General features: G+C 42.4%; 1 protein-coding gene across 2 annotated transcripts; it reads left to right on the forward strand.

Moving 5' to 3' along the window:
• Positions 1-279: 279 nt before the first annotated feature.
• Positions 280-21,659, forward strand: txndc16 (thioredoxin domain containing 16). Of its 2 annotated transcripts, none has more exons than XM_083758315.1 (20): positions 280-450; positions 770-957; positions 1,952-2,034; positions 3,020-3,093; positions 3,655-3,729; positions 5,624-5,745; positions 6,119-6,209; positions 6,722-6,884; positions 7,386-7,558; positions 7,689-7,749; positions 7,867-8,011; positions 8,648-8,794; positions 9,421-9,480; positions 9,872-10,085; positions 11,480-11,619; positions 12,079-12,163; positions 12,568-12,709; positions 15,042-15,226; positions 17,411-17,601; positions 21,348-21,659. In XM_083758315.1, exons 2-20 carry the CDS (start codon positions 777-779, stop codon positions 21,599-21,601), a joined length of 2,586 nt encoding a protein of 861 aa, XP_083614441.1. In that variant the 5' UTR covers positions 280-450; positions 770-776; the 3' UTR covers positions 21,602-21,659. The 2 variants fall into 2 exon arrangements, with proteins under 2 accessions (XP_083614441.1, XP_083614442.1); XM_083758316.1 differs by having other exon boundaries at positions 9,878-10,085.
• Positions 21,660-24,798: the final 3,139 nt, after the last annotated feature.

Raw genomic sequence — 24,798 nt, forward strand, 5'->3', positions numbered from 1 at the left:
ATGTTTTCTGAATTTAATTGAAACAGAACCAAAGTTACTTTGGGTGAGATGCAAAACCACGCCCACGTAACCGATACGCCAGCCCATTGGCCATCGCCCCGTCCAGACCCAACAGATCAACTGACCCGATTGGTCAGCATGGAAGACGTATCCGCCTGATTGGCCTGTTGGAGCACGTGGCTTTTGTGTCAGGAAGGGAGACACTAAAACTACTAAACTAACCATCTTTCTTTTGATTACCATTTGATGAAATGTCATTGATTTGTTAAGAAATGTTATGATTTGCGCAAAAAAAGATCATGTTCAAATTAGAGGTGCACTCATTTTATTATTTCAGTGTTATAACATCACAGTGTACATGATCCAGTCCACAAACCAGGACAACAACACCATTGTAAAACCTCTGCAAATATTGAGGTTGGAAGTTGGAACTTGCCTTCACGATTCCAGGTAATGTATAGCCTCGGTCCCAGGCTTACTTATCTGCGAAAAGAAAAGCCTGGTCACCATGTATGTCGTATGGTAGTCGTATGGTAATGTGTAGCCATGGTTCAACTTCACATGACGCTCGTACATGTTCATGTTTCAGGGCTAGGTAATGTACGTCGTGAACTCGTGATGACTGACTATTGACTAAAAAATATATATTTTCTTTTTTCCTACATCATATAGAGTCCAAAACAACAAAGACCTTTTCTTCAGCGTGTGTGTGTGTGTGTGTGTGTGTGTGTGTGTGTGTGTGCGTGTGCGTGTGCGTGTGCGTGTGAAGACAATAAATGGACCTTCTTCAGGTCACCATGTCATGGATATGTGTGTTGGTGATGCTCATTCTGGGTCCAGTGCTGGCACAATGCAGAGTCTCAGGAAACACATCAGGCCTAATGGAATACACTGCAGCCAGCTTTAGTGAGAAAGCTCATTCTGGGAAGACACTCTTTGTCTACTTTGGGCATCAAGGTACAGTACAGTGCAGTCACATATAGCTTAGTTTTTTTTAGGTTGTACTGTATGTAGCCTGGGTGTTTTTGTTTGTTCATTTTGATTATTTGTTTGATCATTATTTGTGCATTTTGGGGCCGCCCTAGCCTGGGCAGCATTCCTTTTCGGGTTTATGATCAGGTCGGGAGCGGATGATATCGTTATGTCTTGTTGTAGTCATTGTTTTGTAGTCATCAGGCCGGAATACCTTCCCAATAAAAGCGTGACTCGCACTACTTTTATTTGGAAGGCATTATTCCTCCGGTTTGAGGGAAAGGATGTTCTGGTTTAGAGGGTTCCGGCCTGATGACTACAAAACAAAGACTACAACATGACGTAACGATATCATCCGCTCCCGACTGGATCACACAGCAATTTAGTAACACAGACCAGGCTTTCCTCTGAGGTGGAAAGCCTGGTGACGTGAGATTAGTGCCGCTTTGGTGCAGTGATTAGAGCATATGCCTGTCAAGCGGAAGGTTGTGGATTCGAACCCTGCCTGGGGTCGACGTCAGCAAGGGCATGCAACGGGTTCCTAACGCCAAATCAAATCAAATATGCCCTCAAATCAATATAATTTGCCACAGACCCCCATCCCATCTGAAATTTGTGCCAGGGACAGCGTAGGTGTGTAGTTAAAGGTATATTCAGTGATTTCACTCAAAAAACGTTAGGTTTTGTTTTTGGCTGGGACCTAAGCCTTTCATCCAATCAGGATAGAGAGCCAAAAACGAAACCTACGGTTTTTTGACCCCCAGGGGTTAACTGGGGACAGGGAGGAACTCCTTATATGGTCAGCACACTCTATAGTAGAGAGGATTATCACAACAAAACAAAATATAAGTGATATTTGAATTAAGTGAAATCACTGAATATACCTTTAATATTTTTCTAAAATATTCCACATTTATTCCTTATTATTTTATTATTGAAAATAGGTCTTAACTGTCATGCTCTCCGTCTCTTTGTCCAGTGTCTCCTGACATCTCCCTGTTCCTGGTCCAGCTGGAGAAGTCTGCTGAGGCTCTACTCGATTATGGGATATCTGTTGCCAAGGTTACTTAGTTGAAGTCCTACTGAAGCCTGGCCTCAGAACTGAGTTTTATAGAGCAACTAAAGCCCAAACCCCGAACAAGGGATTACATTAATTTTGTTCCTATGCCACTAAAATGTGGAACGTCCTACCAACAGCCATTAAGAATTAAGACATTGTGAATCCCTTGACTCCTTCAAAACCGCTCTCAAAGAGCACTTATGGACGGCAGCAATTTGAAACTGGCCCTTGTAAATTGAGACTTCCCCCCCTCACCCTTTTCCCTCATACTGTACATGTTTTTCCCTTTTTTACTTTTTTTTATATGATGATTTCCTGTTTGGGTTTTTTGTACGTCTTTTTTTTTAATATTTTGTTTGTCCCACGATTTTTGTAACCCATTTTTCACCCCTGTGTCAATTATCTAATGTGATCCTGGGCTCTACACACCCTCTGCCAACCTAGTCCCCATATATGGGGGACATGGGGAGAGCAACGGACTTGAACTCATGCTTCCTTCATGCCTGAGTTGTCCAAGTTGCTCCTTTACACTTGACAGGGGGGAGTTTCCCTGGTTGGATGTAGCGCGTGGAAGGAACACGTTATTCCAACCAGTTCCTTTCCCCTCCATCAGGCGCCCCGGCTGGCCAGGGGGAGGCATTTTTGTACGTCTTTAATGTTCTGATCAAATTAAAAAGGTGGACCCTGTTGTGAACAAGTTTCGTTTTACAAGGTTCGTCCACAAAGTAACAGTTTTTGTATTGACTTGTGCTTTCGTTTGAAATGTACCCAATCGGCAAAAAAATCAATCAATCAATCAATCAATCAGAGCAGGCTCTGTTATAATTACAATTTACCTATAAGCAACTGCCACTTTTTTCATGGTCTGGGGGCAATTTCCAGACTGGTTATAAAGCATATAAAGTTTGTTTCTACCACAGTAAAATAATTAATGGTTTGATGATGGATGGATGATGTTTTAGTATAATGATCGCTTTGTCTCTGCAGGTGAATTGCAGTAAAGAGCAAGTGGACAAATTCTGCACAGGAGAGAAGTTGATGAAGAAAGCCTATTTATTCAGGTAAGTTGCATACAGTAGATGTACTGTAAATGGTGACGATCCAACCTGCAAATACCATCAGACCAACGGCCTCTGTAGCGCTAGCTTCCAAGGTCCAAGCCTTTCTCACTAGAGGCATGTATGAGGTATGCAGACTTGCAGAGGTCTCCTGTTTTACCTGTAGTTCAGCATGTATGCCTACTCAATAAATTCAATCATATCATTTGGAGGCAGGCCTACTCAATAAATTCAATCATATAATTTGGAGGCAGCCGCAGCACCTCTAATTTGAAGTCGGCTATTTTCAAAAGGCCAAAATTGATATACTGTAGGGCTGAAGTGGTTAATGCATGTTTTGTAATAATAATACAAATCCACAAAATAACTAAAAGTACAATATCTGTCTCTGAGATGTAGTGGAGTAGAAGTAAAACTATTGGAAATTGGAAATACTGAAGTATTTGTACTGAAGTACATATAGATCAAAATTGTACTTGAGTACAGTACTTAAGTAAATGTAATTAGTTACAGGTACCTTCTTCCACCACTGGGTCTGTGTTCTTCTGTCTGTCTGTCTCTCAGGGGTGGTGAAGTACTGAAGAGCTTTGACCTGGACACTGTGTTCGATGTCGACGCTATAGTCTCTCACATCCTGTTGTAAGTTAAAACCCATTTTGGGCGGGAACCCCTTTTGGTGTTAGCATTATGTTATGCTTTAGCTATTGAAAAATAGCAGATCTACAAGCTCAAGTTTGTAGGTCTGCTATTTTTTTTAAATCGAAGAACGACTGACATAGAAACATAGCTTTTTCAGAAAACTGTCAGGATTTAGAAGACATTTTTAGAATCTGATCTCAGGTCAGAATGGGTTAACTGGATTCAGATTTACACATTTACACTTTCATTCTCAACCTGTGGGCCTCCCGGGGCTCACGGCTGGGCTGTGACCAGATATATTACAAGTGGGCCCCCAAATAATAGAGACTAAGCACGTGACATCATCATCATACCCGGAAGTTATGCAGGAACGCCTGCTGAGTGGCTAAAAAAAACACTTTCTGGCCTTAGCCCATACATCCAAAAAGAAACGTCCTATCTGATTGCGTTAAACATTAAACAACGTTAAACTCACTTTGCCACTCGATTTGCCACTCACCTTATGAACCACTGACTTCCAAAAGGAAACTGAACGCACAGCAATATTTTATTCCTATGTTTGTTTCTGTTGTGTTTGTACGGTAGGCCTGCTGTGTGACACTTAACACTGGCATGATTAGGGGTTAGATCCGTAGTTCTGCGTACTACTTTCAGGGGAAAGGATCAAATTAAGGCCTATTCATAATGGTGATAAGGTGACCACCACTACAACATGATGTCATGCTGCCGCGGTGGTAAGCGGCTCACCCCAACACATCTCTCTGTTTTGACTAACCACCATTTTGGTGGTCACCTTGTCACCTAAAAGTGGATATGAATAGGCCTTTACGATACAGAGGATAAGACTGTGATGTTACAAACAGTCAGAAGTGTGTGTGTAGCCTGCAATTGCATGGGTTCAAGGGCCCCATGAAGGTCCCTGAAGCTGTTCCACATGGTGCTAGCTAGGGGAAAGGATTCCATTCGCTGTGTTTTGCTCAGTGAGGTTAGACTTCGAGCATGGCACTGGCATTGAGGCCCATACTCAATACACAGTATACTGTGTATTATACTGTGTGTAAGGCATACTGGATAAAGCATCCTTCAGATGGCATATTATGTTCATGGTTCTATGTTGTTATAATAGTTATTATACAGCTGCAACCTGGGACTTATTTTAATTAATAAAACAGAATCTGTGGGGTAAGCGCAATATCTTCCCCGTAAAGATTTTGTTGATCATGCGAAAGCCTGACCCAGTACGGTACAAACTCGGGACACCTGAATCACTGCCGTCCTAGTCCACACCCTCCAGTCTAGCATCAGGGTCTTGATCTCTGCAATGTTGTTAGCGCCGGTGTCACGTCGCAGTGCATCTATGTAGGTAATACCATATGAATTGGCTTCAGAGGGTCTAAAATATGGAACTCCCTACCTTTACATCTATGGCAATTGTCTTTTCATCAATTCAAGAAGGTTCTAAAATCACTTCTCCTAACCACCAAGTACTTCCCATACGGTCTGCTAAATTAACCTGGTGTACTCAATGTTCTCCTATAGCGGTTTTATTGTCTGACTTCTGTCTATTGTGTTTTATTTTTGCTTCTTTCTTGTTATACAGTACATTTCCATCCTTTTACTGTCCCTGTATTTTATCTGTATTCTAATGTTTAAGATCTGCATGTTCAATATGATTGTTTTTTCTTTAAACAAACAAAAACAACTATGAATGTATAAATATGCCTGGAGAAGCCACTTACAAGCCCCTGTAGGGATTTTTAGGCTTTCTCCTCCACATTTCTTTATTGACCTTGTGTATCATTTCCGAAATATCTTTGTACGTGAAAATAAACTAACAAACAAATAAACCACGTCACACATCTATGTATGCGTCACACATCTGTCTCTGTCTCAGTGCCGTCCTGTTCGACGAGTTGAGGTACGTGCAGTCGGACGCCGACCTGCAGGCCTTGGAGAGGCCGGCCAGAGGGAGGACAGACATGGTCCTGGGATACATCCGCATGCTGGGGACGCCAGGTACATAACGCAAGGACAGAGCAACGATGGAGGATTAATCGTCACACAAATAATTGTGATGAATGATTTAATTGTGTTAAATTGTAACGTTGGAACGTTGCAATTTGTATTTCCGTTTGCCATTTAGGCTTCGTAATCACAAATTGCACAGGACAGATATGACGCAACTTAAATATACTTAAAAGAAATCACTGACGTGTTTAATCATTTTTTAATAATAATCTTTCCAAAAGCGTGTAGATCTGTTATTTTTGCTATGTTTGAAAAAGTTTTGAAAATGTATGGACGTTTTTCAAATGATTCAGTGATTATTATTATTGATTTTGGTTTGGTTTGAGTGTATTAATGCCCAGTGATGGATGGTTGTTATCAGAACACAGGTCGTTGATGGAGACCGTGTTTGTCTACGGAGCCAAATACCAGTTTGTGCTGACCACTGGAGGGCCCATCCTGGACCGCCTAGGGTAGATTCTGGTTCATTCTATACTTTTGTACTTTCACCCAATTGCATTTTGAATTCCGGACTTTTACTTGTAGCATAAATTTAGTATTTCTAAATTGCAGTATTGATACTTTTGAGTACTTTATCCACCACTGTGTATTTCTATTCAGTAGGCATGTAACGATTCACTCGACTCACGATACGATTGGAATTTATTTTCCAGACAATTTTTGTTTCTTTTCTTACACAAATCCAGTATTGTCTTCTTTGTTAACATATGTTATTGCGATTTATAAAGTCGATTTAAATTGCCACCAGTTTATACTGTATCTATATATGATATATCCTTACATGCCTAGTATTTTGTTACTATTTGTTACTATTTGTATTTGATTCTAGTCGACTTTACCTTCTCTCTTCCTCTCCTTTTTCTCCTCCATCCCTCCCGAAATTTGCTCTCTCTCCCCATGCCTCCTCCTTCCTCTCCCTCTCATGTATTGCCCTCTTTCTGTCCCTCCCCCCTCTCTCTCTCAGAGTGGGTTCGTCCGGGGTGTGGTTCCTCCACTGCAGGGTTCACAGAGGAGGCCTCGCGATCCCCACCGTGACCTCTGACCGTTGCCCTTTGACCCCCATGAGGAAGCCTCTGTCCACCCTCGGCCTCTACTCCTTCCTCCAGCTCATGGAGGCTCCGCTAGTGGTAGTAAACTTCACGGCGGAGTGACCGCTGCACCTTGTATCGTTTGTGCGACATACTCCTGTATAAAGATATTACAAAATCAATTCAGCTCACTAATTGAAGGATTCAAGAGTGGCACTGCACAGTAAAATCGGAGTGTTAATTAATTTACTTCTGAGAGTGTAAAAATTGACCTGTGACTCGCACAGTCAGGATTGTACTGTGAGGTCGAGGATGATGAACAAATGTTTGACGAGTAGTGGAAATAACCAATCTACAAACATCAGATTTCTCTTTTGGGTCACGGGCTAAAATGTTTTGGGAAGCACTGGTTTAAACGATTCACACTTGAATTGCCTCCGTCTCGACCCTGGGAAAAAGAGCATCTGAAGTCTAATGACAATGTTTCTATGTGCCCTGCCCTCCACCCAACCCATGTCATCACCCCTCCACCCAACCTGTCACTCTCCTGTCATCACCCACCCATCCACCCAACCCATCACACCCCTGTCCTCACCGCAGTCGGAGGTGTACGAGGACCCATCCTCTCAGGTCCATGTGTCCCAGGCCCCTCACCTCCACACCCCCCTGCTCTTCCTGTTCTCGCGGCCCAGCACCGAGCACCTGGACCTGGACACGGCCACCACTCTGGCCTGGAGGCTCCGGGGCCTCGCTCAGCTTGTGTTGGTACACAGGTGAGGGAGTACGGATAGACACACACACACACACACACACACACACACACACACACACACACACACACACACACCTAAAATTAGGGGCCTGTGCTATGAAGCTATAACTTGTGTGCGTGCGTGTTTCCAGGGAGAGTCCTGCAGTGAAAACTCCCCAGGAATATAATGCTGCTTACAGGCTCCCTGGGCAGGTAAAGTTTCTCATTTTCCATAGACGTACAGTAACTGTCTGCATGTTTAATGTTTAATGCTTTAAGTACTACTCTGCGTCATTATTATCCGCAGACTGTGTGTTCCTATTCCCCCAGGGGTCAGAGGTGAAATATTTGACATTGACAAACCTTGAGGAGGTCATGGAATTCTTCACAGACCAAGAGGGCGAGGAGGCAGAGCTACACGAAGAGGAGGAGGAAGAGGAGGAAGGAGAGGAAGAGGAAAAATGGTCAACGATGGGTAAGACTCGAGGGAGAGGAAAACCTCATATGTACTGAAAAATGATTATTGTTTGGAAAGATTATGTTCAATTTAGTATTACATAATTTCTGTGTTGACAAAAACTGTTGCCGATTACAGAAACGGCAGCGTATGAAGAGACTGTATTTGTCTGTCTTTGTCTCTATCTTTTTTTTGTAAAGATGTATTTGTCGACAGTGTACAAAGTATATTTTTAGGCATAAATACAGGAAATAATATAGAGACAAAATAAAAGCAAAAAGACAAAAAAGGATAACAATCCTTCCCCCTAGCCCTCCGCCCACCCCAGAATGGCACAATAACCAACTTGACAACAAGTTACGCAGGAACGGCAATTTGTTTATTGAGGACTCAATGAAGGCAGAGCGTCGAGAACTGAGACCCACATTTTGTTGAATGTTTCAGGTTTTCTCCTTACATTATACATGATCTTCTCAGGAGTACAATAAGAAGAGGGTTCATTCAACCAGAATTTCCTGATTTCCAGTTTACAACGATATTCATTTTCCCCAGCTGTGCTAGCGAGTAAAATAAAACATCTCTTATGAATGTTCATATTGAGTAAACTGACATATCTCTCTCTGTTTGTCTTTATGTCTGTCTTTCTGTTGCTAGACATGTTGGACGATGAAGTGAGCGAGTCTGTCTACAGAGACAGAGGACATTCTCTGGACATGGACTCTGTTGTCCAGCTGACCTCACACACCTTCCACGATGCAGTAGCTCAAAGTGGCCTCACGGTGGCACTCTTTTACCTCAAATGTAGGTCAGCAGCACAACTCACTGTTGTTGGTGATAGAGCTTGACATGGACAGTAGGGAATATAATAAGGGATGCACTGATATGGAAATCTTGGCCAATACTGATGTTTAAAATAACAAATTACTAGCCGATACGGATACCGATATGTATTTATTTGTTTTTGTTGTTTTTACTTCTTGTGCCAGGAAAACAAATACATCTTCAATACATAAATAAATGTTCAGAATCTACAGCTTGGTAGGCTGTAGAAGTGCAGATGACCAACACGCCTAACCTAGCCAATGCTAAATGTATGCTTATCAGCAACAGATAAATATCGGCTACTGCTATCGGTAATGTAAATTTTATTTGCAGATGCCGATATGTGGCCGATATATCGGTGCATCCGAAATATCTGATATATCCAATATATCGGATATATCCATGCAATGGACAGTAATACCTGGATCACAATATGTTTGTGTGTCGTGTTTATTAAATTTTGTAGTTATTGAAATCTTAGGTGTCCACAAATTATATTTAAATGAAAAATGTAAAATGTATTAATTATGATTTAAAATGAAATATTTATGTGTAATAGGGCTTTGTTGTAACGCTCTGACGTAATGGCTTCCTCTCGCCACCAGGGGATGCCGTTTCCATGGCTTTTCTCAGCTCCTTCGTTGAGGTGGCAGAGAGACTGGCAGGTAAAGATTGACGCCACGTAGAATCGTTATCTCTGCAGGTTTCATTTTGTTACTAATTTTCAAGACATGAGAGTGTATTTCAACTCATTATTCAACACCTTTTCTCATAGGGTGGCTGCTGAGCCTTAGAACGCACTAAGAACCAGTTGAAAACGGGACTATTGTTCATTCATACAAATACATTAGGCAGTGGTTTTCAACTCTCAGGGTCCATTATTTATTTGGCATTTGTTATTTTGATCAACATTTGCCTGTTATCTCTCCTACGGTACCGACATCAAATCAGCGTGGAAATGTGGACGTATTCTTTAGTTTGGAGTACTCTGCAAATCTCGATTGATATGAAAAGGGTTGAAAACCACTGGCTAAATTGATGGTTCTCGTTAACCAGACTCAGAGGTTCCAGACGTGCAGCTGGGCGTGGTCGACTGCGGCGAATGGACGGACCTCTGCGCCGCGCAGCCCGGCGGCTCCTCCCGCCCCCCTGCCCCGTTCCAGCCAATCACGGCCTTCCCCAGCGTGCTGCTGCTCCGCCCCCAGGACGCGGCGGCTCAGCGCTACAGCGGAATGCTGGGCAGCGAGGCGCTGCATCGTTTCATAATGCTGTGAGTTCTGTTCTATAACGACCACGTAAAGTAGAGGTGCTCCGATCCGGTTTTTTGGGACCGACCGATCTCGATCACTGATTGTTTTTCTCACGATCGGCTGATACCGATACCGATCGTGTGCATAAGGGGGAAATTTGAATATTTCCGGGTCAAAACTCACGTCAAAACTGTTCCTGTGTGTGGGGACTGGGGAGGAAGGGGAGAATGTTTGGGGAAAACCTACAAAACCTGCAAAGATGCAAAACGATATTATACTATATATCTTTTTTTTTTTTTATATATTTCCAACGATTTTGTAACCCATTTTTCACCCCTGTGTCAATCATCTAATGTGATCCTGGGCTCTACACACCCTCCGCCAACCTGGGGAGAGCAACAGACTTAACTCATGCTTCCTTCATGCTTGAGTGTCCAAGTTGCTCCTTTACACCTGACAGGGGGGAGTTTCCCTGGTTGGACGTAGCGCGTGGAAGGAACACGTTATTCCAACCAGTTCCTTTCCCCTCCATCAGGCGCCCCGGCTGGCCAGGGGGAGGCAGTTTAGAGACCAGGATTACTGCATGTTTTTTGTGAGGGTACCTACCCTAGGGGACACGGGGAGAACATGCAAACTCCACACAGAAAGGCCCTTTCGCCAACCCCGCCTTCAGGTATGGGCACTGATGACGCGGAGGAGGAAACACGCCGCCAGCACCCACAGCTCCCCGAGCGGGAATCGAACCCAGGACCTTCTAGCTGTGAGGCGACAGCACTACCAACTGTGCCACTGTGCCCCGTTATTATACTATATATCTGATTGACTTTTATACCACGTAAATGGTATGAAAGATCTGTTTCTCCAGATCGGGTAAATTGCTGATCACAGATCGAGTCATTTTGGAGTGAATATTAGCCGATCGATCGGACCTCCTCTAACGTAAAGAGGTACAATGTAGTTTATGCATGAGCTAGACTAGTACCAGATTTTAAGGTCCCACTGAGATTACCGATGTTTTGTTAACGAAAAAATAAACGGCAATCTTGTATTTGTAGTTTACTTACTTATAAAATTTTACTTCTAAGCAGATAATTAAATTGAACGTAGTATATCCATTGCCGAAGCAAACAAGTAAACTCCGATACCAATGTCGAAAATGTAAAAAAAACAAGTAAACTAATTTTAGATATATCTTCCAAACCGAGATATCGGTCAGGCTTAAACTGAAAATGAATGCATAAATAAATGGATACAGACAAAATGCAGATGAAAATGAGCTGTTCAAACAACTCACACATGTTTACGCTGGTCTTTCCTGTCTCCTCAATACAACTGGAAACGTGTGTGTGTGTGTGTGTTTGTTTGTATAACTACAGTTCATACTGTTATACAAGTGTGTGGTCTCACTCCTCAGGAATCGTTTGGCCTCCCCTGTCCTGTTGGCCTCCCAAGAGGAAGTGACATCATTTCTCCAGGAAGTGCCCCTACTACCGTACCTGGCTGACTACAGGCCTGACAGGGCACTGGGGCTGTTCAGGACACACACAGACACAGGTACTGTACAGGGGTGTGTGTGTGTGTGTGTGTGTGTGTGTGTGTGTGTGTGTGTGTGTGTGTGTGTGTGTGTGTGTGTGTGTGTGTGTGTGTGTGTGCATGCGTGACTAATTTGTTATGTCAGACCATTTCATTGGGCTAATCAAAGTTGTCGGCACTGGGAACAGCCTGCTTTTAGAAGACAATTACACGGTTTTAGCAGATCTCAGGTGTTCCAGAGAGTTGAACTGCTATAGTGACTAAATGCACCGTCACCTGATTTAAATATTATTATGGTGGCTGATCCACAAGTTCTTCACTGTAGCCCATCTACGAGTTGTGAACTATCGGCACGTGCACACCATTGTACGACCTCCGCAAGTATAAATCGGGTTTAAAAAGTTTTCGTCTCGTCACAAGTCTTTGGTCCGAACTAGGCTTTTACGGTAACTTGATTGCCACTTCTGTCTGTCTGTCTAGATGTACCAGTCTTCATCGAAGCAGCTAAGTCATTAAGGGGAGAAGTGCTGACAGCTTTGCTATCAGATGGACTTGCGGAACGATGGTAAGAATAGTAATATGTAGCTTAACAAACGGCTGTTTGCACTCGCTTAACATGACCAGAATCCGTTTGATTCACTGCACGACGAATTGAGTGTTTCGTTTTGCAGCCCGCAAAGACGCCACAGCCAGACAGACCTACAGTATATACCGTATAACATAATGTGAAATGAGATGGTACTGACTCTTTAAATCCATTACATAGATTGAAGTCATTTACAGGGCAAGAAGAAAATGATGAACGACATACATAGTTATCGCTATAGTCGCACTCGCACACCAGAATATAGCGATCTACAAGCTTACGTGTGGCAGCACGATCCTTTTTTATATTGTAAAGGTATTGATATGCGATTTTCTGTTCGCGATACACCCATGGTGTGTGTGTGTGTGTGTGTGTGTGCGCAGTGCCATGGACCATGGCGTAGACCTTCCTGCGGTGCTGGTATTTGGATCTTCTAGGATACACACATCCCCCTCCTCCATCCCCATCCCGTCGTCTTCTGAAGAGCTGGCCACACACATACACTCCGCCCTGCTCCACAGCCTGGTACGTGTGTGTGTGTGTGCAGGGCACATGTGTGTTTGTGAATATGCTCTTTTTGTTTGGATTCAAGATGCAATAGTTTGTTTGTTACATGTCATATAAGAGACACAACGAGTACAATTCTTTGGTTGCTGCTACAACTCATTGAGCAGTAATAACGCGGGCAAAAATCCTTGATTATGCGAGCTAAAATTCCTGATTACGCAGGCTAAAATCCTTGAGTTTTTCGATGAAATATACTGGTTTTTATGTGATTTTTCTGCAGTGAAATTGCAGGAAGTTGTGGAAAGTTGCAAAATATGCGGACAAATGAAGGAAGTTGCGAAATATGTGAAAAATATGCAGATTATATGTGGTGAAATGTGTAGGATTTTGCAAAGTATGCAGGAAGTTTGTGAGATTATGTGTGTGCCGTCTTATTATGAAAAGTGTCAGTGTGTACAGTATGTACTGTATGTGTCCATCTTTATGTGTGCAATATGTGTGTGTACGACATTGGTTCCCAACCTTTTTATACTGAAGTACCACCGCAGAAAATATTTGGCTCTCCAAGTACCACCATAATAACTGATGTTAAAATACAGGAGCGTATACCTGCCCTTTTTGTTCCATTCCTAAGCCAATAATGCTGCTGCTATTTCTAATGTGATTAATCTGTTCTCAAATCTTCTATTAACAGCTAGGTGTGCTGTCTGTCATGCTCATTTCAGCACGACTGGATAGCCTATTTCAACTAATCAGAAGAACTACCTGTAGTAATATAAATATTTCATTCCACTTTTGACCTTTTTCTCCTTTTTTAGGCGACTCCTCTGTGTGTAGTGTACTACCAGAGGGGGGCTCAAGTACCACCAGTGGTACTAGTACCAGTTGTTGGGAACCGCTGGTGTACGCTAGGGCATTCACTTCTAGTCATTTTTGCTAGTTGACTAGTTGCCTGACTAGTCGACTAGTTGTTTAACTACTTTTTTTTTTTTTGGAAATAAATATTTCTACATTTAAAAACTGTTTTTTTTCTCTTATCGACTAGTCAACTAGTACCAACAAGGTCGACTAGTGGATTTACTAGTCGACTTGTTGCTTAATGCCCTAGTATACACAATGTGTTTAACTACTTTACTTGACTATTGGCTATTTTTGTCAAATGTTCACCCCAGAATAGGGACGCTAGGGTTCATGTGGTTAAATAATATAGTGGACCTGCAAGCCTGAGTTACTCTAGTACCTACTAGTACTTTCAAGTATATCTGCCATGGTGTCTGATCATTTGAATGAATGGCTACTGTATGTTTTGTTTTGGTTTAAACTTGAAAGTGGTGCTGATGCAAAAATAATTGTCCCCAAGACTCCCCATCGTGGCAGCAGAAAGCAGAAGTCTCGTGATATCATGCCTTGATTTCATGAGCTGTTAGGATTCTGTCCATATGTAAACAGACAGTTGGGATAACGGCCACATAAAGAATGTTTATGCAAGTCCCAGCAGGCTGTTTTGTTGTTGGCTCGCATATGGAAGCACTCAGTGGTATGTCCCAGCTAACGAGCTCCATATGGCGACTGACAGTGCACTCGGCACAAGGTTTCTCCAAGGTCAAACGAGTCTTTCGTCACAGAGGGTGGTGCACGTGTGTGTGCGCGCATGCTAAAGTAAACGTTCGCAGCTGGGTTAGCGGCGCGGAAAACAACACCTTCGAATGTATCATTCTTCACTCTTTCTGCACCCTATCGTTCTCTGCAACCTCTCTCACTTATCCTGCTCTTACTCTGACTTATTTACCCTGCCCCCCTCTCTTTCATTATCCTCTCATTCCATTCTACATCTATCTCTCTCACCTCTCGCAGCCTCCCTCTCCTCCAACCTCTGATGCCTTCTGGTTGAAGGTATCACAGCATCGGGAGTAAAACAGCCAGAGCTTTTTCCGCCAAGCCATTAGACTTTTAAACAAACTTCATCCCTATATGCTGCTATGGACTCCTGTTGTTGTGCAATATCAATATATGTCTCCTATGAACTGATGGTGTTTTTAAGTGTATTTTAGGGGGATCCGATGGCAATTCCGGCGGAGCATTAGTCCGACATGCGGGAACAACGGTCGGACTAGCGCTCGAACATGGGCTGCTCCCATGCTTGCGATTATGGTTAGGTTAGGGCTTGATGTAGGTTGTCGGTCTAATGACTGTCGGACCAATAATAGTGTCGGAACTATAACCTGTACCTGATTTTAGTATTTAGTAATATAGTATTTTAGCATTTCCTTTTTATTAGATTGGACGCCAGTGAAACGAAATTTCGCATTTTATGTATCTGCTGAATGACAATAAAGATATCTATCTCCAGCCAGAGCTGACGGTGGGCAGCCTGCCCTCGTACCTCTCGCTGGGCAGACCCCTCCTGCTGCTGTTTGTGGGGGAGGAGGAGGACGAGCGAGGGAGGAGGGAGAACGAGGTGGCGCTGGAGGAGATGAGAGGAGTAGCGGAGAGAGAGGAGACGGAGGAGAGATACCTGCCCTGCTGGATTCACATGTGCGTATACTGTCGAAGAATTTAATTTCAAGGACACAACTCTGAGAGTGTACAAATGGAACTAAGGCCTCATTTAGACTACAGTCACATCCGGTCAAATCCGGATTTATTTCTCAAATCTGATCTTTTGGTCTGACCGTTCAAACTGCATTTGCAAGTGACCAGATCGGATCTGTTCAGACTGGCAGCCAAATCCAGCCTGAATCAGATCTGTGCCATATCCAGATTGGAATCCAATTTGTTTAATTTAAAAAAGTCTAAACACAAACAAGTCACATGGAATCTGATTTAGATCCGGTTACTGCGTTCAGACTGAGACGGATCTCCTGAAATCAGATTTGAAACCACCTCTGAATGTGGCTCAAGTCACATTTGTAAAAGATCACACATCATCTCATTCTGGCCAATCACAATTTGCGTCATCACTTTTCTGTCCTCACTTTTTATCCTCAATATGTACTTTTCTCAGCTAATCAAATCATCGCTATGGAGTGATCAGCCAATCAAATCATCGCTATTATTCACACAAACACACAAAGCTGGGCATAGGAGGGCTAGACTTATTTAAACAAATCGCTTCCATTTGGTTTAGAGGACCACAATGGACACAATTGTGTCCTAAATGTCTGACTGTACCTCGTGCTGTTTTCATTTCTGACTAATAAAGTATTCAATCAATCGATCAAAAGGGGGAGAAAAGGAAGGGACCAAGTATAGACCCCTGGGGGACCCCGGTAAATGAAGTATGTCGGGTTTAAGTGGTTTAGGAATTGATGTTTTACTGTCGGACTGGTCAAAGTGCAAATCTTGACTGGACATCAATCTTGTGACGGTCTGTTCGTTCCCACAATGTCCAGATAGGCGGCAAAACAGCAAAGCCAATAGTGTAAAGAACAACTGCCTGACTGCCATCAATGTTTATATGATATTGCAATGACCTGTGCATTGCTCACACGGAGAACATCTGATGCCAGTGACCATTTTTCCACTGTATTTTATTTGCGAGGACCCTCTTAACTCTGAGAGTGTACAAATGGAACCAAATGGTTCCATTTGGACACTCTCAGAGTTGCAGACCTGTTGGTAATACTCATTGTGTTTGTCCATGACAAATATTACATTTTGACAAAATAATTCCACCACAAGCCAAGATGACCCCTGGTCTACACCCTCCCCAAGACTAACCAGTAGGAGTTAATACAGTGAAGTATATTCATGGGGACCAGCTCAGTGGCCTTGTGGTTAGAGTGTCCGCCCTGAGACTGTCCCATACCAAAGACTGTAAAAATGGGACCCAGTGCCTCCCTACTTGACACTCAGCATCAAGGGTTGGATTGGGGGTAAGTCCCTGCGACATACTGTACTAGCGTCATGTCCAGGGGGTGTACTTGTACATCAAGCTGCCTCACGCTACAGAAACAGGAGATGGGCTCCTGCCCTATGGGCCTCAAGGCTCGGCAAGGCTACTTATATTCATGGGGGGAACTGGGATAACCGAGAAGGGGAAAAAATAAATCAGTTGATCCAACAATTCAGTGTCAGTGTCCATCGCCTGCTATAGTCTGTTCTGTTTGTGGAATACTGATTGATTGACTGACTGACTGAAAATGCAAATTTGCAAATGCTAACAACTAAATATTTATCCTTTTACTTAGGAATGGGAATTATCGATTAATGAATTATTGATAACCTTATCGATTGATGAATCGGGTAGTTGATAAGCCATGTTTATCTGAGAATCTTAATTTCCCTCAATGTCTAACATAAAAATCTACATTTTTCTGATATACAGAAAGACCATATTAGGCAAAAGGCATATTATATTCCTCAATCAAATATTTATTTGACCATTTGAGATACAGGGCCAGGCAATGGCATCTTTTATGAGGAATAAATTGAAATGGAAAGTGCACTGTCTTGTCTGTCACATCACATGCAAAAGCCTGAGACATTTCTGTGGCTACCAAGGTGGGGGGGACTTCTTGGTAACCGGCCCACATGTGCGTTCCTCGGCCACGCGCGCAAGCACAGACAGCATTAATTTTCACAGAAAACCGCCCAATGATGGAACCGCAGAATTTCATCAATTCATTGTTAACTGTTATGTTTAATTGAATAATCTCTTAACAGCCATTAACTTAACATCCCTACTTCTATTTATTTTCCCTTCTATTTCTTCCGTAGAGGCCATACTCCAGCTGGAGCCTCTGTCCTAGAGTCCTACCTGGGCTCTCTGCCCGCCCTCCCTGCTCTGGTCCTGTCCCATCTGTCTACTGGCCGGGAGCTCTACCACTACCCCCCTAACTCCCCCATAGTGGCACACTCCATCATCCAGTGGCTACAGAGGATAGTGGACGGGGTTGAACCACCTGCAGGTAAGACCGGGGGTGATGGAGGTGGGGGCATATATGCTATAAGATAAAGATAATGGAAAACATTCAATCAAGTTCTGGAAATGAATGCAATTTTAAAAGGAAGGTCTAGAATGGAGTGGAGAAGCGAAGTTCACGTTGCAGTTCATGTTCTACCCTCTAGGGGGAGGTAAAGTACAACTGTCTACTGTACAACTGTCATTGATGAATTTAATACTTAGGACCACAATGGAATTAAGTCCCCAGGCTTTTTTGTGTTATCCTTTTAGCCTAAAAATGACATTTCTGACTAATAAAGTATTCAATCAAAAAGCAATGTTATTTATCCAGTGTTAAATTAAGCCCTGCATTGAATTGCCCTATTTATCTTTTCACATCTCAGGAACACTGGCTGTGTTTATGGATTCTCAGTTGAGTTGAGTTTTGAGTTTTGCGCTTTCATAGCAAAGATGAAATAGGAAGTACAACAGGTTACGTCATTCCCTTAAACTTAAAGGCAACCGCCAGATCTCTTAAAACTTAGCCTACCAAAAAACGTAGCCTACATTCATTGTTTACTCTCGGCAAGTGCCAATAAAGGCATGTTGCGTTAATTCAGTTGTATAAATGTGTTTGATCCGATCTAGTCGAAAGGCTATACTCACATTAGCTTCGGGTGGTTATCTGTTGTTAGCCATAAGACTGGACTGCGCCATCTTGATTGCACGTGCACACATGTGCGCACGCACGCACGCTTTCAGTCGCTTTTATCTCTAAATCCCCATCCCAGGTGGCATTTCTGGCCAAAACAATGCTTATTGCACGGAGCCTGGCGGTCGCTGTAATGGTGCCGGTCTGTACTTCTCATGCTCCAGGCAGACATCAACAACCGGTTGAGACAACACACACACACACACACACACACCATTAAGTTGACACAACATCTGGTCGCGGTGTTTTGGATCTTCAAAATAAGCGTTGAACGTGGGGCGTATTAAGAAAAATGTAAACGCCTCAATTGGAATAGAATATTCCATTCTAGTCTGACCCGAATTTATTTTCTTTCGGGTTTGGAGGGATATACCATTTGATATATTTACCATGTAAAAACTTTATTCGGAACGCTAATGAGAATCTGGAATACATGCATTATTTTACACATGTCTGCCCTTAGTGCTGCTGTTAGAGCAAAGCACAATGCTTTGGTCATGCAAACGAATGAGGAATGAGGAATACTTTTATTCAGGTTCCATGTAAACAGTTGGGTATACATTTCTGTTCGGAATGAATTCATTCTCTGAATGAATAAATATTGTCCATGTAGCCACCAGCCAGTCTGTGTGCTGTGAACAACATCTTCTATGGTTCTGAGACACCTGTTCTCCTTAGTTTGTTAAAATATTTGTGCCCTGCAAGCTCACATTGTTTTCATTTGCGCTGTCTGAGTCAGCTAATTGCCTAAAACCCTGGCCTACACTCTATACAGCATACAGTAAATCACCCTGGCTTTATCTCTTTATTTTACTGTCTCGTTCTCTCGCTCGTTCATTCTTTCTATCCTTCTCTCTCTCTCTCTCTCTCTCTCTCATTGTGTCTCTTTCTGTGGCATGAGCACATGCTGAAACTCGAACCCCGCTGCAAGACAAATGCACCATTGACATATGTTAGCAGCAGGCCAAGTGAATAACTGCTCGCACATCAACAGATACAGCATGACCTCACTTCATCTGCAGGGCTTTAGCCTATCTCACTGTGGTCACCTTGTCAGATTTGTATAGGCCTGAGAGATGGAGAGACAGGGAGAGAGTCTGGTCATCCAAAGAACTGTCTACGAGGAAATACAGCAGGATTTGCTGTCCTAACATCTATTAGTTAAAACAGCAAGCGGTATCCAGTATGCTTTCTGGGATAAGCCAATGTGCTTTGAAAATGTCAGCGGGGGTCCCCTTACTGCAGAGAATGTGAAGTTGGGGAATTAGATTACCTAGACGCAGAAGGCAAGACTTGAAGTTGGAATGCACTCATTTCACAAGTAAAAGTGTATCTGAACTGTACTGTACTCATACCAGCATTCAGTGTGTAATAAATTACCAACAGACAGATTTTAGGTTCTGTCATATTTTGACACATTGCAATTCATGTTACATTACGTATTGGGTTTTTAAAGATATGCTGAGTTGCATTCTGCCACTTGTAAACAACATGGCAAGTTGTCCTCTCCTCTCCTCAAGTCTTTGTTAGCGGGTGAAAGCCAACCCCAGATATACTCTCATTTTTGAATGATGTTCTCTTCCGACGCAAAAGCACTGTTACAAAGAATCAGTTTACTTTAAAGGCTTTGTTTTGAAACCGCACGCAAATCATTGTAAAAAGTATATAAATTGTCAGAGTTCTTAGGGTGTATTATTTATTTTTATTCACTTAATGTTTTGGTCCTTTAACAGAGACCATGCACGAGAGAGAAAAGAAACACAAAATAGAATATGCATAAATAAATACATATATACACAGTACAATACAACAGCAGAAAATACAAAATACAGTAAAAACCTTGGTCAGTTAGTGAGTGGAGATTAGGTGGAAAGTATGGGGCAGTCTGTCTGCTATTTTAAGCTGGAAGCTAAAGCTTGTAAATGGCCTCATGTGGAAAAACATGAACAAGCTAAATTAAATTTTTACAACTAATATGAAAGGGATTTTACAGTGACACGTGAGCCTATAGCTGTGGTCATTTCCATTCATTAATCCAGTCATGGCAGCATGCAGCAGTGTCTGCTAGTGCTGCATGATTCCTGCTAAAATGTGAATCTCAATATTCTCACACAATTCTCATTTGTTTCCTATGCCTACTCTGAGAGTGTACAAACGTAACCAAATTGACCCATATCGTCCATTTAGTTACATTTGTAATTTTGTACACTCACAAAGTTAAAAGTTCCACCGCAAACTTTACTCTGTAGTGCAGTTCTGGATCCACTTGAACTATGATGACCTCACCTGAAGGCATTACTATGTGTGAAAGGAATGCGTGAGAGGTTTATAATTTAGGGTCTGCATTATAATTCTCATAATAAAAGGGTCTCTAAGTGTTGCAGCTGCTACTTGATGGTGATGATGATGATGATGATGGTGATCATTCAGTTAATTTAAGGCTTAACCTTTGACTCTGACCAGTTTGACCACCAGTATAGTTGAAGACCTGAACACGCCAGCACCGATCTGGTTCATACTCGTCGCCTGTCGTTGTCTGATATGTGCCAGACACTCCATAAGCAATCTGTCACTATTACCAACAACATTCCATTCATTATCGCTGTTAAACCTCCACAGATGTGTTCTGTTCACCGCTTAGGCTAGATTAAGTATTTGCCAACAATCTACTTAACTGGCTTTATTTTTTTGAAAGGCAAGCTTAGACTGTTTATGCCAGCCGTATACACCAAACAACTTTTAAAACGGTTTCACTGTTGCAGTCAAATCTTAATACAATCAGGACAGGTGGTAGTTTGAGCCGACTTAACCATAGATCGAATTTCATATATCATGTTACATGTCGAAGTGTCCTTGGGCAAGACACTGAAACCTACATTGCATCCAATGAGTCTGTCGGTGTGTGAATGTGGGAAGTGAGGATACTGGTGTGAATTGTTTGCCGCTTCACCTCCCAATGTATGAATGAATGAATGAAGCATTGTAAAGCGCTTTGAGCTGCACTTGGAAAAGCGCTATAAAAATGCAATTCATTATTACCCGTCTGCCATAACCTCCAGGAATGATGGGCGACGAGCGCTGGAGGCCCGTTGCTCCGTTCTACGACTTCCTGGCGGTCATGGACCAGGAAGTGCCTGGCCACGCCCAGCAGCGAACACCACAGACCAAGGAGAAGAAGAAGAGAGGAAGGGGCGTGGCCAGAAACGACAGCGAGGAAGACCGAAACCACAAGGAGGAGGAGGTGCCGAGGGGTAGAGGAGGAGACGACAGGCGGTCCGATTCGTCCACAGCTCCACTGCACTCTGAGCTGTGACCGTGTGACACAGAACAAACACCACTTCTCTATGCTTTCTCCGCTCCTTTTTGAGCGGTACCCATTCTGACCTGAGATCAGATTCTAAAAATGTCTTCTACATCCTGACAGTTTTCCATTCTGACCTGAGATCAGATTCTAAAAATGTCAGTCGTTCTTCGATTTTTCAAAAATAGCAGACCTACAGAGCGTAGAGCTTGTAGATCTGCTATTTTTCAATAGCTAAAGCACAACGTAATGCTAACACCAAAATGGGTTCCCACCCAAAATGGCTTAAAGGGAACATGTCTGTCTGTTTGTTTGTCTGCTTGTCTGCCTGTCTGTCCCTGTCTGTTTAGAGTAGGTCCTATTGACCCTGCGAGTACGATCTATTGACCTCTGCAGATGCAGGGCCACTCCAAGCTATTTACACATGCGCGCGCGCACACACACCCACACCCACACACACACTGCACCGCTCAGTTCACACGGAGTGCAATTCTTTCCCTTACGCCACTTGTCAACAGAATAGACTGTACAGAGCAAGCTCACACTGTTGTTGTGAGCTTTCTTCTTTGAAACATTTCAGAAAGTTTTGGCCAGAACCTGGCCTGAACCTGAACCTTTTTATATCACAGAGGTCATCAAATTATCCTGGAAATTGGTTCCGATAACAGTCTGGATAAACAGTGTCAGCATATGACTTGACAGGATATGACTTGGCCAGAATACTGAGAGATACATGCAGATATAGAGGAGAGAAGAGACAAGGTGAGGGAATGGGATGGAGAGAGCAGAAAAACACAAGCTGTCGCTACTGTGAATTTGTTTCATTTTTTATAGTTTTTTATTTTTTAATTACCATGGATGGATATATTTTTGTATTGATTGTATTTATAATATGTCGTTAATATGGCATTGAGCTAAATATGTTGCACATGCCACACACACACACACACACACACACACACACACACACACACACACACACACACACACACACACACACAGTGCAATGATTTACCTCTACGCCATTTGTCAAGAGAATAGCCTGTACAGTGCAAGCTCTCTCACACACACACACACACACACACACACACGGTTTACCTGATTTCCAGTACTTTTACTTCTACTCTTAGTTACTTTGTAGATTTTGATTATTATTACAAAACAAACACTAACCACTTTGGCATTGTGAATTTGTGAGCTTGTATATCTTCTATTTTCAAAGGATGTGCATACATTTGAAAACTTGTGAAGTAATTTTACTTTTGGTGCTTTGAGTACATTTGGATACCAATACTACAAGTACATTTTGAATTTCCGAAATGTACTACTGTAACAGAGTATTTCTACATTGCAGTATTTGATACTTTTACTTAAGTACGACCACTGCTATATTCATTCCCTCCTCTTCAGTTTTGGCATTGTATATGTCTAGAATACACCACACTTCTGGCTTGGTCTGACTTACCACTACCAGACAGGTACATTTTTTTTTATAAAAGGTGGATACTTCTTGAAGTTGAAATTAAGAACCACAATAACTTTTTTTTCTCCTTTCAGCATACAGTATACATATCTGTAAGTGACATAAAATGAACATACTATTGTATTACCGGTATTCACACTGGCTTTTCTTTATTTGTAAAGTACATCATTGAATGAAGAAATAAGACACTGGATTTATGACTTTGTGAAACATTTGTCAATGTTCCATCCAAATCTTTGTTGAGTGAATTTCCAACCATGGAAACACCTGGAAAATGAATATCACAGCGGTCATCAAATTATCCTGGAAAGTCGATGGCTTTTTATATTTTATAATTATTCCCCAGACCTTAGAGAGCACATTCACAACCTCACCTCACAAACTGATAACACAGCCATAAAAACCATTCCCCAAATATAAAATCATCTTCCCTAGTAAAAACTATATCACATTCCCCCATAACCTTCTCCCTTTCTCTCTCCCCCCCCCGGAAATGTCACTACTGCCACTAAAGCGGTAATGACTGTTTTGACCGGTGACTTTTTGCGTTGGAGTAGATCTATTCACCATCTCATCCACATAATGTCCTGGAAAGTGAAGGCCATCCTGTATTTTCCTGTCAACCTCCGTGTTCTATTCCAGAATGACAAACCATGCGTCAGGGTTCCTGGCAGCCTCCTGTGACAAAGATGAACTGTTCTGATTGAGCTGACAGGTGGTTTGACACTAACAGAAAGAGAAAAAGCAAAAGCAAGAAAGCCTGCAACGCTCCAAATTAGATGACTGGTCTTATAGGTGCAAGGCTCGGGTACAATGAAGGAATAGCCATGCAGCACACAAAAAATGTCCTTTTCACATGGTTTATTTAACTCTTGACGGACAACGGACGTGTTTATTAAAGCGATGGAGAGACATGTGAGACCTGTTATGCTTTTAAGCCCTGTAGCACCCCCCTCCCCTCAGGTTACACAGAATCTCTTTGGCAAAAACAATTGATCTACAAGCTCAGAACGTGTTGCGTTGTGACATTGTGAGCTTGTAGATCTGCTATTTTTGGCTGATGTTCGCCCACAGAATATGGATGCTGGGGTTCAATTGGTTACAAAGTGGTCCTCACATGCTCTATGGGATTTTTTTAATATACCGGTAGTTCCATTGCCCTTTCAAAACATCTGGATTGGCTGATTATGTATTGTTGAATGAATTCTGTATCAAATTGGAAGTGACCGGGCTCAAAACATTTGATTAAAGGCCAGGCCAAGCTAATTGGCTTGGAATGAACCATGACAGTTGGAACAGACTCCACACGGTCTGTGTTTGGATTTATTTTATAGGACCAATTTTTCCACAGGAGCATTATTAAAAGATTACACTATGACAGATGAGCTGTTAGTTTCAGCCAGGCATTTTTCTTATTTAATTTCTTTATTCAAAGGCCACTCTTCCAAAGACCGGTATTTGCATGGTTAGATGATCTCTTAATGACATTGTTTTTGTTGACCAACTGCCATCCAGGCCTATTATAAGTGCATGGATATGTATTTAACCATAACATATCAGATTCTCTATTACTATGAACTGTGCTGTTGAGTTGCATGCATCAGGTACTGATAACTTTGGTCTGTCTGTGTGTGTGTGCGTTTGTGTGTTTAAGGCCTAAATCGCACAAATGCAACTCATTGCAACAAATCAGTTTTACCAATGGAATTCCTTGCAACTGCCATTG

Source organism: Protomyctophum parallelum (assembly GCF_964188405.1).
Source record: "Protomyctophum parallelum genome assembly, chromosome: 23".
In the NCBI taxonomy this organism is placed as follows: Eukaryota; Metazoa; Chordata; class Actinopteri; order Myctophiformes; family Myctophidae; genus Protomyctophum; species Protomyctophum parallelum.